At 40.6% G+C, this 13,205-nt stretch overlaps 1 protein-coding gene across 10 annotated transcripts in view; it reads right to left on the bottom strand.

Moving 5' to 3' along the window:
- Lpp (LIM domain containing preferred translocation partner in lipoma) overlaps nt 1-13,205 on the bottom strand; it is a 599,229-nt gene that overhangs the window by 135,386 nt on the left and 450,638 nt on the right. For all 10 annotated transcript variants that reach the window (NM_178665.5, XM_017316922.2, XM_030249029.1 and 7 more), the window contains one exon: nt 11,976-12,102. In NM_178665.5, the coding sequence (NP_848780.3) occupies nt 11,976-12,102 (127 nt within the window). The remainder of the gene's footprint in view (nt 1-11,975; nt 12,103-13,205) is intronic.

Here is a 13,205-nt window from a genome sequence, read left to right as displayed (position 1 = left end):
GTCTTCTCCCTGTGTTCCTACTGGATTGTTGGAAATGGGTTACCTGAAACATTTAATTACTATTTAGCTCTGACACAATGTACACGAGCTAACACTTACCTGTGGCTTCAATCTCAGCAAAAATTTTTCTTTCCATAGTATCACAAATCTCTAGTAATATATTCATTATCTAATTTTTTTAGTAGGCATTTCTGCCCTCAGCTTTTAGACTAATGCTTAGTGAAAATGTTTGGCGCATAATAGGTCTACAATAACCACTCAGTGATTAAACAAATGGACAAAGACGACTTAGGTTTCCAAAATAGAAATCCTTGCCCTTCCTGCTTACTTAACAGCACACTTACAGAGAGAATCAGATTCCAAATTCTTACCAGCAGAGTCTAGAATTTTCCTAGTCTTCCCTATACACATCCTGTGGTCTGGGTAGGGTTTCTCTTCCCTTCAGAAAGACTTTCGTGCTGAGGCATGGGCATCTTCTTATGTAATTTCCATAAGAAAGTCCACTTTGAGCCCAGTGTACCAGTGAGAATGCAGGCAGTTTGGATGGCCCTGGTACTTCCTAGAAATGCCAGGATCCAGAAGCAACAGTATCTCCATGGCATCTGTCACCAGAGATGCAGAGAATCCAGGAGAGTAGGATGTGGGGTAAACTATTCCCAGAATTGCTTTAGAGGCACAAGCAAAGTTTTCTTTAGAAGCAGGGTGTCACAACAGCTGCCTGAAGACACCACACATCCAAAATTAGGAGTGGGAACCAAGTTGAATAATCAGTTAATCAGTGTCTGGCTTCCTGAACCACCTTAATGAAACAAAATGCCAAAATTCACAGATACATTGACACTCCTGCTGATGACCTAAAATAGCATCAACTTCCGACTGAGCGAGCCAATTGCTAGCTATTGCATTGAACTCCTTTGTCTAAGGACATGACAACAGGGTAACCTTATTTTCAATATGAAATCCTTGTCCCTTGTTCTCTCTCTCTCTCTCTCTTCCAGTTTGCCTGTGGACTGGACCAGCTTTTTAAAAGGTTCCTTAGCTTAGAAGATATCACTGAGATGGATGGCTAAAAATCAAAAGTAATTATGTCCACTTGTGAAAGAAGGGCTGAGACAGTGTGCAGAGTTTCTCAGCTGGAACATGAATAGCCAAGTTCAGTCAAGCCTAAGATGAGAAAAGGAATTGGGATACAGGTCTCAGGTACATTCCCATCAAGAATCCGAACACTGAACATTTGTTAGACAAGTTAATTCTTTGTCTCTGCAGACATTTGACATAGGGCAAAGAGACTGATGGCAGGTCTGGATTCCCATCTACTTCCTTGGTCATTTGTGGGGCCCTTCAACCAGAGGAAACGAAAGTACTCTAAGAAACATCTTCCAGAAGAAACAAAGGGAGACATGGGTTAGGATATTAGCACAGTTGTGGTTTTGCGATGACTTGAATCCCTTCTGCCAGCTGTGGTCATAGAGTCAATATATGCAGGTGTCAAAAGACAGGCTGTGGGCTCAAATAGCAACTATAATTGATAGACCTTAGGAAACATCTTTAACTTGCTTATGCCTCCATTTTATCATCTGTAAAAGAAGAACATCTGTCTCAAAGGGTCACAGTAATGATACATAGTACTTTCGTTTTTTTTTTTTTTTTTTGTCTAAAAGCAAATTAAAGTGTTCCAAATAGACTATGTGCTTACTCTATGTTGGTCCAGTTTTAACCAGAGATAATAGTGCAGGTTTTTAGAATAGAACTATTCTAGGGAATATCTACTGAGAGCAAAAGCCTTGATGGAGTGACATGGGACTTCTAAAGACACCATAGTTGCTCACTTTGCTTTTTGAAGAAGAAACAGCAACTTAAAGATTTGTAGTCTTTCCTGGGGAATGTTACAAATCAGTAAGTAGATCAATAGGCATGTAAAACAGACACACACACACACACACACACACACACACACACACACACACATGCTCACACATACATACAGGACCATGATGAGACCCACTAGAATTGTAAATTGAAGAACAATTGGAGAAAACAGAGGTCTTAAAAGTGCCTTTTACTTAAAGAATATTTTTACATTACATTCACAGGCAACTGATTAGATAATAAATCTGGGTCGAGACTCTAGAAGGATAAATTCTATATTTTATTTTAAACAATTTCCCCAATAAGGCCAAGAACACTATGACTTAGGAAGCATCTTTTGATGGTATATCCCCCATACTGACCACGTGGTAGGCTGATATGGGGAGCACACATTAAGTACACAGTCAATTTTCTGTCCCCTAATTGCTCAGCTGGGATTATAGGTGGATTTATGAACAGTCTGGGCAATATTTGCTGGTGGGAACAGAACCCTCTGATTGGCTTGCTTGAAGCAAGGACATAGAGATCCTTTGATTACAGTTTTAACAAAGAAAAAAATTTAACCAGGTTTTTGTCCTACCTGCAATTCTCAGCTTGGTAGAAATGTATTCTCTGTTCTGTTGAAAAACAGGCTGTCTGGATTATGCTGACACAGCCATCTACTGCATTAGTTTTATTTTTTTCTTTACATCTTAGATAAGAAAGAAGGTTATGATTCATCCTGTACCATCTGAGTCAAAATTCATTTTGTCCTTTTGTTCAATAGTTTTCTGCATTCCACATGAAAAAGCAAGAGTAGTTTGCTCAGCAAATGAGAACACTGTGGTGGATCTTGGGCTGTTGCTTTCTCACACAGAGTGAGTAAAACCCACGTCTTAGATCCTCTAGTGATACTCCAGTAACAAGAGTAACAAGATAACACCTTATAAAATCACAAAGCATTAATTCATGAAACAATCAGAGAGATTATGATATGCTAATTTCAAATGCCATAAATCAAACTGGATGTAGCCCAAGGAGGAAATGCTAACATCTCTTTAGTTTTTGAGGGTTCTACTAATGGTGTATAACACATTTACATGTTTGTTTACTTATTTAATATTATTCTGGCAATAGGTGTATAAAATAGATAATCTTCTAATGGAGGCCCAGAAAAGTTAAGAAAGCCTGTGATGGAGCCTTACCCCTGAATCTTTCATTCTCTCACTCTCTGCTTTAGCTCTCTCTTGTTCTGGGGACTGATCTCAGAGCCTCATGTACCATACCATTAGCTATACTGCAAGCTGAGTTACTTCTGTGTCTTTGTTTTCTGGGAAATAATCTGAAGACTGCTAACATGTTCTCAGTTAACATATAAGAATACATCCTAAGGACAGCACAAAAAGTCAAATGGCAGCAGGGGCACAGAGAAAAAGACCCATCTTATGCTTGGATTACTTGCCTCCAAATCAAGGGCTCATTCCTCTGTGCCATCCATCAAATGATGACTTGTTCTTTTTTATGACAGTGCTGTATCATTTACATTAAATACCAATGTCACATTGATGGTCAGCAATATTAGTATCTCTTATTTATGCCAAGTACCATTAGTGACACTGACCCCAGAAGCCCTTAAGTAAGTGTATGGCATCAGTGCTGTGCTTTGTCATAGTCTACAACCCTATTTTAATCTGATTCCTTGGCACTTGATCTTTCGATGCAGTGATCTTCCTCATAAACCCCAGGGAACGGGGTTGGGGTGGGTAGCTCAAAATGAGCATAACTGGTCTTGGAAACTGACTTGTGTTACATTGGAACTCTGAAGCAAACAACTTTGTTCTACATTAAAGCCTTTGACAGAGGAGGATTTAACAAATGCCTCTCCTCTTTGGTCACTAATGTACCTAATTTCCATGATCTCCGGAGGTACACAGAACAATGATTGGTGGTTAGTAGGTGCTCAATAAATATTTGTAGATGAATGAACCTGCTTAATTAAAAACACAATAGAATTACTAAGCATAACTCTACAGATGTTCAAACAATAGCTTGATGGTAAATTAATTGTCTTCCAACAATCCTGATGTCACTTCAACATCTGCAAGAAGATCATCATCTCTGTGCTTTAGGGGACAGGCAGGGGGAAAGGTCAGGTTGTAGAGAGGAAGGGCGAATTGTAGGGGAAAGGCAGCTGTGTTCTCATTAAAAGATGGCTGGGATGTAAGGTCAGAAAATGCATAATTAGCATTGTAGCTTCAGGACTCAGCTTTACGTTCATGTCAATACAAGACTGTGTATGGTCTAGGAAGTAAGACGTTGTTATGCCATACATAATGGCCCACCAGTGCTTTCTTCCTTCAGAATTCCAATTGCTTCCATGGCTTATCATCAAAGGATGTTGAATTATGAAGTAGGAGTATCTTTACTTTCTTCATAATTCTGATAAAATGGATGCTGCTAACTGTAATCCCGTGAGTAGATTTATGTTGTTTCTATCAAGTCCATATAAAATGGCAGTTTTGGATGGTGGTTCATGGCATTGGAGGGAGCTACTTTAAGGATGACCTTTTTAGAACAGTTGCTATAGACAGCCTATGTACAAATGGGGACATACTTCTTTCAATTTGATTCCCTGTCTTCTGACCCAATTCTTTTGCAACAGGAAGAAATTACAGAGGCAAGAATCTCTTGTGGGAGCCAAAGGTTACAGAGGAAACAGTATAAAGTAAAATACGATATAGTACTTTAGGAATAAAATCTCAACTATGTAAGCTTTCAATCTACCGATTTCCTCCTGGATTTCACAGAAGACACATGGAAATGAGATCAAGTCCAAGGTTGTCAGCCCAATTTTAACCTCACTGAATGTAGCAACAACATCTCAACTCTACTCACATATTCTCCTGTGCCTTTATGTGATTAAAAAGAAAGAAATGATAAAATTTGGGTTATAATTCACGGCTGTGTCACTAAGTGCCTTGTGACCCTGAGGTGGGGGAGTGAGATGAATTTCCTCTTCTCCCCATCTGTAGCAGGTCCTTAGGCATAGGTACCTTGCATGACTAACATTTTATGATTCAAAGGTGATAAAAAAAAATGAGTGGAAGAATACCCCTACTCTGCAGCAACTGCCAACCTATCATTCTCATTTCTCACTTGCCAACCCATAAAGGATGGGGCACTACCGTGAAGTAAGCACTACCCTTGCATCTATACACTTGTGAGGAAGAAGGACACAAAAGGTACAGCCAGGTATTTGTAAAGGGTGAGATAGAGGCAATGATATATTTTTGTATTTGAAAATTAAGAAGATCAGGACAATGTGCATATATAGATACCAGCAAGTTATTAATTCATTATTTATAATGGCAAATGCATTCTTATTGAGTATAGCAATGGTGTATCCAGATCAAGTTTGCAAAAACATCAATTCCAATGTGCTTCTTAACCTTTGGATGGCCCCTTCCCCATTTCTACCACCAGTTTGTTTTTTATTAAGTGTGTGTGTGTGTATGTCTGTGTGTGTGTGTGTGTGTGTGTGTGTGTGTGAGAGAGAGAGAGAGAGAGAGAGAGAGTGAGAGAGTACAAGATATGCAGGTACACATGTGAAGATCAGAAGAGGCTATCAGGTGACACCCTTTATTTCTGTCTTACTCCCATGGAACATGGAAGTTGCTATTTTTCAGTAGGCTGGAAGGCAACAAACCACAGCAATTCTCCAGTCTCTACTTTTGCACACCCACCCAGCCCTGGGGTTACAACCATGTACAGTGTGACCAGAATTTTGCATGGTTGCTAGGGGTCAAAACTTAGATCCTCATGTCTATACAGCAGGCACTAGCACTAACCTAGCCATTTCTGTAGCTTTAATTTCTACTCTTTATTTAGAAAGAAAAAAAAAGTTCTATCTACAGTTTTCAAATCAGTCTCAGTTGTATGACCTTGGATGAATGATTTGAGCTTTAATTTTCTAGAAAATGAAAAACTATTTCACAAAACTTCTAGGACTACATTTAAAAAAACCCTATGAATCTTAGGTTTCAAATCAATGTTTTAATAGCATACTGGCTGAGTTTACTAAAAATTAACATATGCTATGGTGGAAGACATAAATGACTTAGTGCTATAAGCCCAAATTGCTCTGAGAAAATACTTCACAAAAAGTTATCACCATAAAGGAGATACACCTAATATGTCTAACGAAACACCACTGTACTCTCATGACCCATAGCTACTTCAAAAAGGGAAAAAAATAAAACCAAAAAACCAACTTTCCCCTCTGATCAGTACCACCTTTTTCTAAACCACCCATTTTCTACTTTTTCTCCAACGCTGTGGTTTTGGGTTTTTACTTAATTAGGTTATTTGTGTGTGAAAACAAGACCTGAGGTCCCAGCTTTTCTAAAGGAAACTGCCCACCTGGAGTCAGGCCCCTGTCTGTAATCAACAGGGACACTCCAGGAATAGTTTTCTTGTCACACAACAATGAAGACAATCAGGTTCAAATCACTCAGCACCTTAGTTAAGACCTGCCAAGCGATTTCCAAAGCAATCACGCGGCTCTTTGTACAGATCTGGAAGCTCAAACACAGCTAACTGAGCTAAGCTGCACCATGACCAACTCAGCAACGTTCTAAGAGAGCACAATGAAGGAGAGGGAAGAGACTCCAGAGTGAGGTCTGAGCCACGGCCATTCTGCTTCTTGTCAGCTCTCTGACTGATGAGGGCAGCATGGCGTCCACAGAGCAGGGAAGCTCATGATCATCTGGTTCATCTACCAAGGAAAATGAGCATATTAACCCCTTACCCAGGCTCTTGTCTAACTCAGATGATGCAAGAAGTATGTAAGTGTTTTAAAACCGCCAGAAAATCTTTACTCTGACTCAGATTTCTATCTCTACCCTATATCTATAGATCTCCCCAAGACAGGGTTTCTCTGTGCAGCCCTGGCTGTCCTGGAACTCACTTTGTAGACCAGGCTAGCCTCGAATTCAGAAATCCACCTGCCTCTGCCTCCCAAGTGCTGGGATTAAAGGTGTGAACTGCCACACCTGGCCTCATTTAATCATCTGAACACAGGATTAAAACTAAATGTTGTAGACTCACTTTGAAGGTGCAGCTAAGGGTGATTTTAGATAACTAAGTCACTCAATGTCGGACGTGGACACTGGATGAAAGATGTACTGATATATTAGCATATGTGTATTTCATTGGCTTCCCCATCAAAGAGTTGATTTTTCACCTGTACTTCTCAGAGATTTCGTTTTGTCTGTTCACAGCATTAATTCTCCACACTGAATGGGAATTTAGCAACTCACCCCATAGCTCTGTTAGAATTGGCCAAGTCCATTTCACAGGTGACTCTCTTTCAGTAATTGTCAGGAAGGGTCCCAGGGCTTCTTCCCTCCAAAATCTCAAATGCACCTAAATCATATTTTCCAGACTCCTGAACCATGCAGTCAATGTTTGTGGATATGGTCAGCTACCACGTGCTCCAATGAACCTAGGGAGGAACTGGACCTCCATTCTAGAGCTGATTCATGAACATCACCGGACCTCCAGTTTGACTTCATTTGGGAAGATATTTAGCACTAAGTGTGGTGAACAGGCGACATCACTTCAGGAATAGCAGTGTATTACCATCCCTGTCTTCTTCCTCTTCGATTTAACACAAGTGTCATGTCTTTGCTGCCTCATACCTTCCACTCTAGTCCAAGTATCTTTTGGAAGGAAAGTAAAACCCAATTCCAATCAAAGTCCTGTTTCCATGCAAAGAATTTTCAATGCCTTCCACTAGCAATCCTTCCAGTTAATACAAGATTCTCTTACACAAGATTTTACCTTGTACTACTGTGAAGGCATAGTGATTCTTCAAATAGCCTAGTAAAAAAATGTGAAATGCACACATTTCAGTCTTTTCTTTCTTTCTTTCTTTTTTGGAATAAGACAACAGCATGTAAACAATGCCAAGATAATTATATTACATGCTTAAAATACGCTGACAGATATTTTCGATCCACTCTCAGATATAGTATATCCACTTTCAGAGATTCTGCATTCCAACAAATTTGTGTTCAGTCCTAGGAAGGGCTCAGTCAGAAAACTTTCATTTGAAGCCATGCTATGGTCACACACAGACAGACACTCAGACCTGCACACACACCTGCACACACACCTGCACACACACACACACACACACACACACACACACACACACACACACACATATGAGAGTGTATGTGCACGTGTGGCAGTTAAATTATGCTTCCTTTCCAAATGGACAGCCAACTGTGTTTCCTTTCACAATGGATGAAAATAAAAGTCTGTTATGTGAGGCAACATAGAAGGCTCACATAACCCCGAGAAGCCATTCCAAGATGGTCTACAGCTTAATATTCCTTTCACACTTTCCTTGAAAACTACTCACACGAGGTAAGCTTGGAGTTGAACAGTGGCCATGCTTGCTGCTTAGTTCTGCCATTTGATACCTATTTTTAAAGTTCTCTTTAAGTTTTCAATCCGTCAAAAGTCGTAGTGATTTCTAGTTCTTTGCCCCTTGGTCTCTCTAAGCGTCTACCACTGGAGTGGAGGCTCCCTTCAAACAAACACACCCTTTGCTAGTTTTACACCAACACAGACTACTCCAAGGGATATGACCTCGAGCAAAAGCATGCAGCCTTGCTTCTAATAGATGGTGAAATGAATCTTCTACAGTCTCCAAGTTCTTTCTGCTTCCTCTCTCCTCCTTCTGGAGGAAAAGCAAGAGAAGACATTATCTTCCTCTGCTGGCCACACCCATGATGCAAACAGTGCTATTTCATCTTCCCTCCTCCATCTTTCAGGTGGGTCCATGGACCTCTCTTCTCCCACTCACACAGCATCACCTTAGCTCCCCGTGCTTCTCCTGTCTGTACCCATCGTGGCACTGCTTCTCTGCAGCCAAGATGGTAACAGGCCATATTTAAAGACTGGGAGGCTAAAGGCAGGTCTACACCAAGTACTTCTGCTCCCGACTTCACATTGCTAAGCAGAGTTAGAGGTGTCATTTAAACTATACCCTGCAGCTATGCTCCTGAGCCTTCTCCACAGAACAATCCACATGGAACTAGACTTCAGCATGCAACTCATTAGAGAAGGCCACACCAGCCAGGGTGTAGAAACCTTTCAGAGACTTGGGCCAACTGTTGCCCAGTATTTTCCACTTCTGTACCAGGCTTCAATTCCATTACTTTCCCCCTTTCAAATCAAAAGTTTCTCCATCAGAAAACACCGCATTTCTCTATTATCTTCCAAATTGAACTAAGACCCATTTCCAAATGACTTGAACTAAGATTGATGACTCCTTCAAGCTTAATCTTTCCCTAGTACCTTTCTGTGGCTCCTTCTAGATCTTCCTTCCTTTCCTGGAGTCTCTCAGAACCTTGGCTGAATGTGGATGAAGCTGTGCATCACTTGGTGTTCTTGTTGGAGTAACACACTATAATTTTCACAGCCCCCTCTGGGACATACACACTTTCAAAGATACAACCCACGCCTGGGGCAGGCGCTGCCAGAGCAGCCTGTACAGAGCCACTTCCAGGTTTTCCACATAGAGGACGCTATCTTTCAACAATCCTGTCTTCACTTACATTCCGCTTATTTTATATTTAGAAGAGAATCCTCATGGTTCGTTGCCCAACTCTCCAAAGGCAATCTCCCCAATAAACCCTTCCCTGAGTGTTTGCTCTAATTCCCTCCATCCCAGGCATGGTGCTCAACAACACAGGCTTGGCACACGAATTGAAACCTACTTCTGCAGCTCGTTATTTGTTGATATTGAGCAAAATCACTTAGCATTCCTGGGCCTTAATTCTCTAATGGGAACATGATAGTAACATCTACTCCAAGGGGTTACATTCTTCTGTAAGATGAAATTACAGTTAATTTCTGCCGTTCATAAAATAGTACTACCATATTATAAACAGCCAGTAAAACCACGCCCTTCTCTCCTCTCCTCTCACAGATAGCAGCCTCCACTTGGCAATGATGACTTTGACGGCTGGTGATGCACCTTTTATTGTTACTACAAGTTAAATTTCACTCAAATGTTATTGATAGATTTTTAATAGGGATATCTTATTTTCTTAAATAAGCTGTAAGCCCCTGGAGCTTTGGTGAACTCTGATTATTGAGCACATTCTACATGCCAAGGACTTGGCTGAGTGCTTTCTATAAATATTTCATGCATTACTCACAATCACAATATAAGATAGCGATTGTTTCCATCCTGTAGATAAAACAGCACCAACAGAGGCTCACAGAACACTTTGCTCCAGTTTTTGAAGCTTGTATGTCGTAAAGCTAAGGTAGTTCTAAGGGATCGTTTTTTATCTGTTTTCCTGAGTGTGTAACACTTATCCATTGTTACAGTCGATACAGTTGCTCGGTTTATTACAGCAGATATTGTTGCACGATATCGGAAACATATGCTCAGAATTCAGCATTTCACTTTTAATATTCTTTAATTACAGACACCTTATTTTTCATCGTTAACTTAGTTTATCTTGGATTCTAATATACACCCTCCTCCTATTACAATGAAGAGAGCACAATAAACTTTTCCTATGCTCTGCTTTAAGCTTTGGTTTCTGTGTTACTATTTCCATGCATTTGTGCCAATTCTCATAATCTTTATGTTAAGCCTTACGCTTTTCTTTCTTTGAGTTAATGTTGTTTCTATAGTGAATTTCTAGTGTTCAAAGAATGCTAGGGAACATTGGTTCCACATCTTTGAATCATCAGGGTAGGAAACTGGGCTCAGGTGATAAGGGAACAGCTAACAATACTGAGCTAACTGGGCACACAGAAGGAACCAGAAGTAGATTTATTTTAAAAAAATTACTTTTAAAAATATTTACTTGCCTATTTATTTGTGGTTCAGAGGTGCAGGGAGCGGGCATGAAGGATGTGTGAGCCACAGTATGCTGGTGGAGGTCAAAGGGCAACTCACAGGAGTCAGTTCCACTTCCCTGTGTGGGTTCTAGGGAGTAAATAATTGCCAGGCTTGGTGGCATGTACCTTTAACCTGTTGTAGTCTTGACTGGTGTCAGTCTGTCAGACAGGCAGATAGTAGGCTTGTCCCAGGGTGAGGAAGGTAAGGCTGGCTTAACAGTTCCAGCACTCATGGACAGCTGACCCAAGATGGAAGGCAACTGCTCTTGAGGAGGCAAAAGCCTGTTCAGTTCTCTACCTTGGCGGAGCCTTTACTCATTACTGCGACCCATATGATGCTTCTCTCCACATCCTTCAAGAACCTACTCAGAAAGCACTTTGTGATAAGACTATCACAAAACAGAGAATGAATGTTTAGAAAATATTATACCACCTTAATTGGTAACTCAGCATCTCTTCAATGTAATAGTCAAACTTGGTCTCGTATTTTACACATTTTAATATGTTGCAGTTTCAAAATTGTTTTCACAGAAATAAATTTACTTAGATGCTACAAAAATACCATTCTTTATGAGACTGAAGGACAAACAACCTCTATATTACGATGGTTGACGATCTGTCCAATCTGATCTGAGCATTCACAGGACTCTCACTTCTCCTCTACGCACTCATAATCATTTGTGTGCTTGTCTCATCCCTTTTGCATTGTAGGTTCCCTTGACAAGTTGTGTCCATAGCATCTCACAAATGACACATACCTCCAACTTATACTAATAGACTGGCAAGAACAACATCACTTCATAAGTTTTCATAGGTTTGAAGAGAGAAGAAGTGGAAAACAAAGATAATTTTTTCCTCCTCTATTCAGTTAATGTAAGACCTGAAAATACAGTTAAGCTACATCAGATTCCAAGTATTAGACATAAATATTTAGAGCTACTTGGACACACGATGATAAATCTTTGCCTGCTGCTAAGCTAATAAACTGGCAAAATTATGTGTTGATTTTACATGTCTAATAACTCTATCCACCACTGAGGTTCATGGTGGTCTACTCAGACACGCGCACTGGTATGTGGATAACAGATGCAGCAGATGTGAACACTACTCCAGAGGAGCTGATACAGTCCTCACTGCTCACTAGCAAAATGGAAATGAGGAATTTACTCCACAAGTCGGCTCTCTTCCCCACTCACCAAAGTAATCGTCAGCGGGTGGGTTCTCCATGTCATACAGCATCTTCTTGGTCAAGTGTTCGAGCTCATCTTCTGGGCGGAATGATGGGGGGATGGAAGGAGGCCCCATAGGCCCAGGGTATCCACCCTGAAAGGAAGAAAGCATTCAACCATTTCATTGTCATCTAGACATCCACTGCAGCAATCAGCCTAACCGAGGAGTATTTGTCCTGGGAAGGAGTAGGACAGGTGCATTCAACAGTGTCTGACCTTTGGCCTTTCACTCCATTTACTTCTTTTTTTTAGACGAGTCTATCACACTTTAGAATCTGTGTATCCAATAGTAGGAATCTAATATTTCAATAACTGCTAAGAAGTTGACATGTTATCACTTGTGTATTAATTAGCAAGATGACCAATAAAGACAATACAGTCCAGAGGAAAGTCTGCAGGCACATCCATAAAGACAGTAGAAAGTGCACTGTCAGGGGTTAAGGGAAGCTTCCTAGGAGAGAATGCAGAGAAAGAGGAAAAATACATAAGACTTCTTAAACCCAAGGGGGGAGGGGGGACTCAGGTACAATAAAAAAGCTCTCAGCCATTGTGCTTTCCTGTTCAAATACATTTAAGATGGGAAATAAGATGAATCTTATTGGTCCTGAGATCTAGAAAGCGAAGAGATTTTGGTCCTACTTAAGGAAGCTGCACAATTTTCCTTCCTAGAGCTGTAAGTAGGCAGACATGAGATAGGATGAAGTAGCCAGTAGTGTTAACGTAGGCAGGTGAGACTGAAGAACGGCAGCGTAAGAGGATGGGAACTCAGGCCAGAGCATCCCTGAGACAATCACTGAAAATCCCAGCACGTGCAAAGAAGGGACGGTCAGATGGTAGCAGCAGAGTAGCTTCCTGCTACATAAAACTTCTTACACCCACATACGCATAAGGGAGCTCACCAGATTTCCCTTTCTTACATTTGAACATGTCATTATCAATCCAGAATCTTTAATTAGGAAATAAAAACCGATAGTTTAGCAATGGGGATACCACTGGTCCACTCTCAGTGGGAGGAGAGGGAGAGTGCTCGATTGGTGTTCACACTCTTGAAATAGTTGGCTGACACTTTCACTCTTCAGCATCACAGAAGATTAAATCCTATGAAGCCCCAAGCCGTGCATTCATTCTCTCACCATGTCCAATAAATACAAGGAGTTATCAGGCATGAAAATTCTGTAAACTATATATGACTTCAAG

This window comes from Mus musculus, chromosome 16 (genome assembly GCF_000001635.26).
Source record: "Mus musculus strain C57BL/6J chromosome 16, GRCm38.p6 C57BL/6J".
NCBI lineage: Eukaryota > Metazoa > Chordata > Mammalia > Rodentia > Muridae > Mus > Mus musculus.
This window is presented reverse-complemented; position numbering and strand designations above follow the sequence as displayed.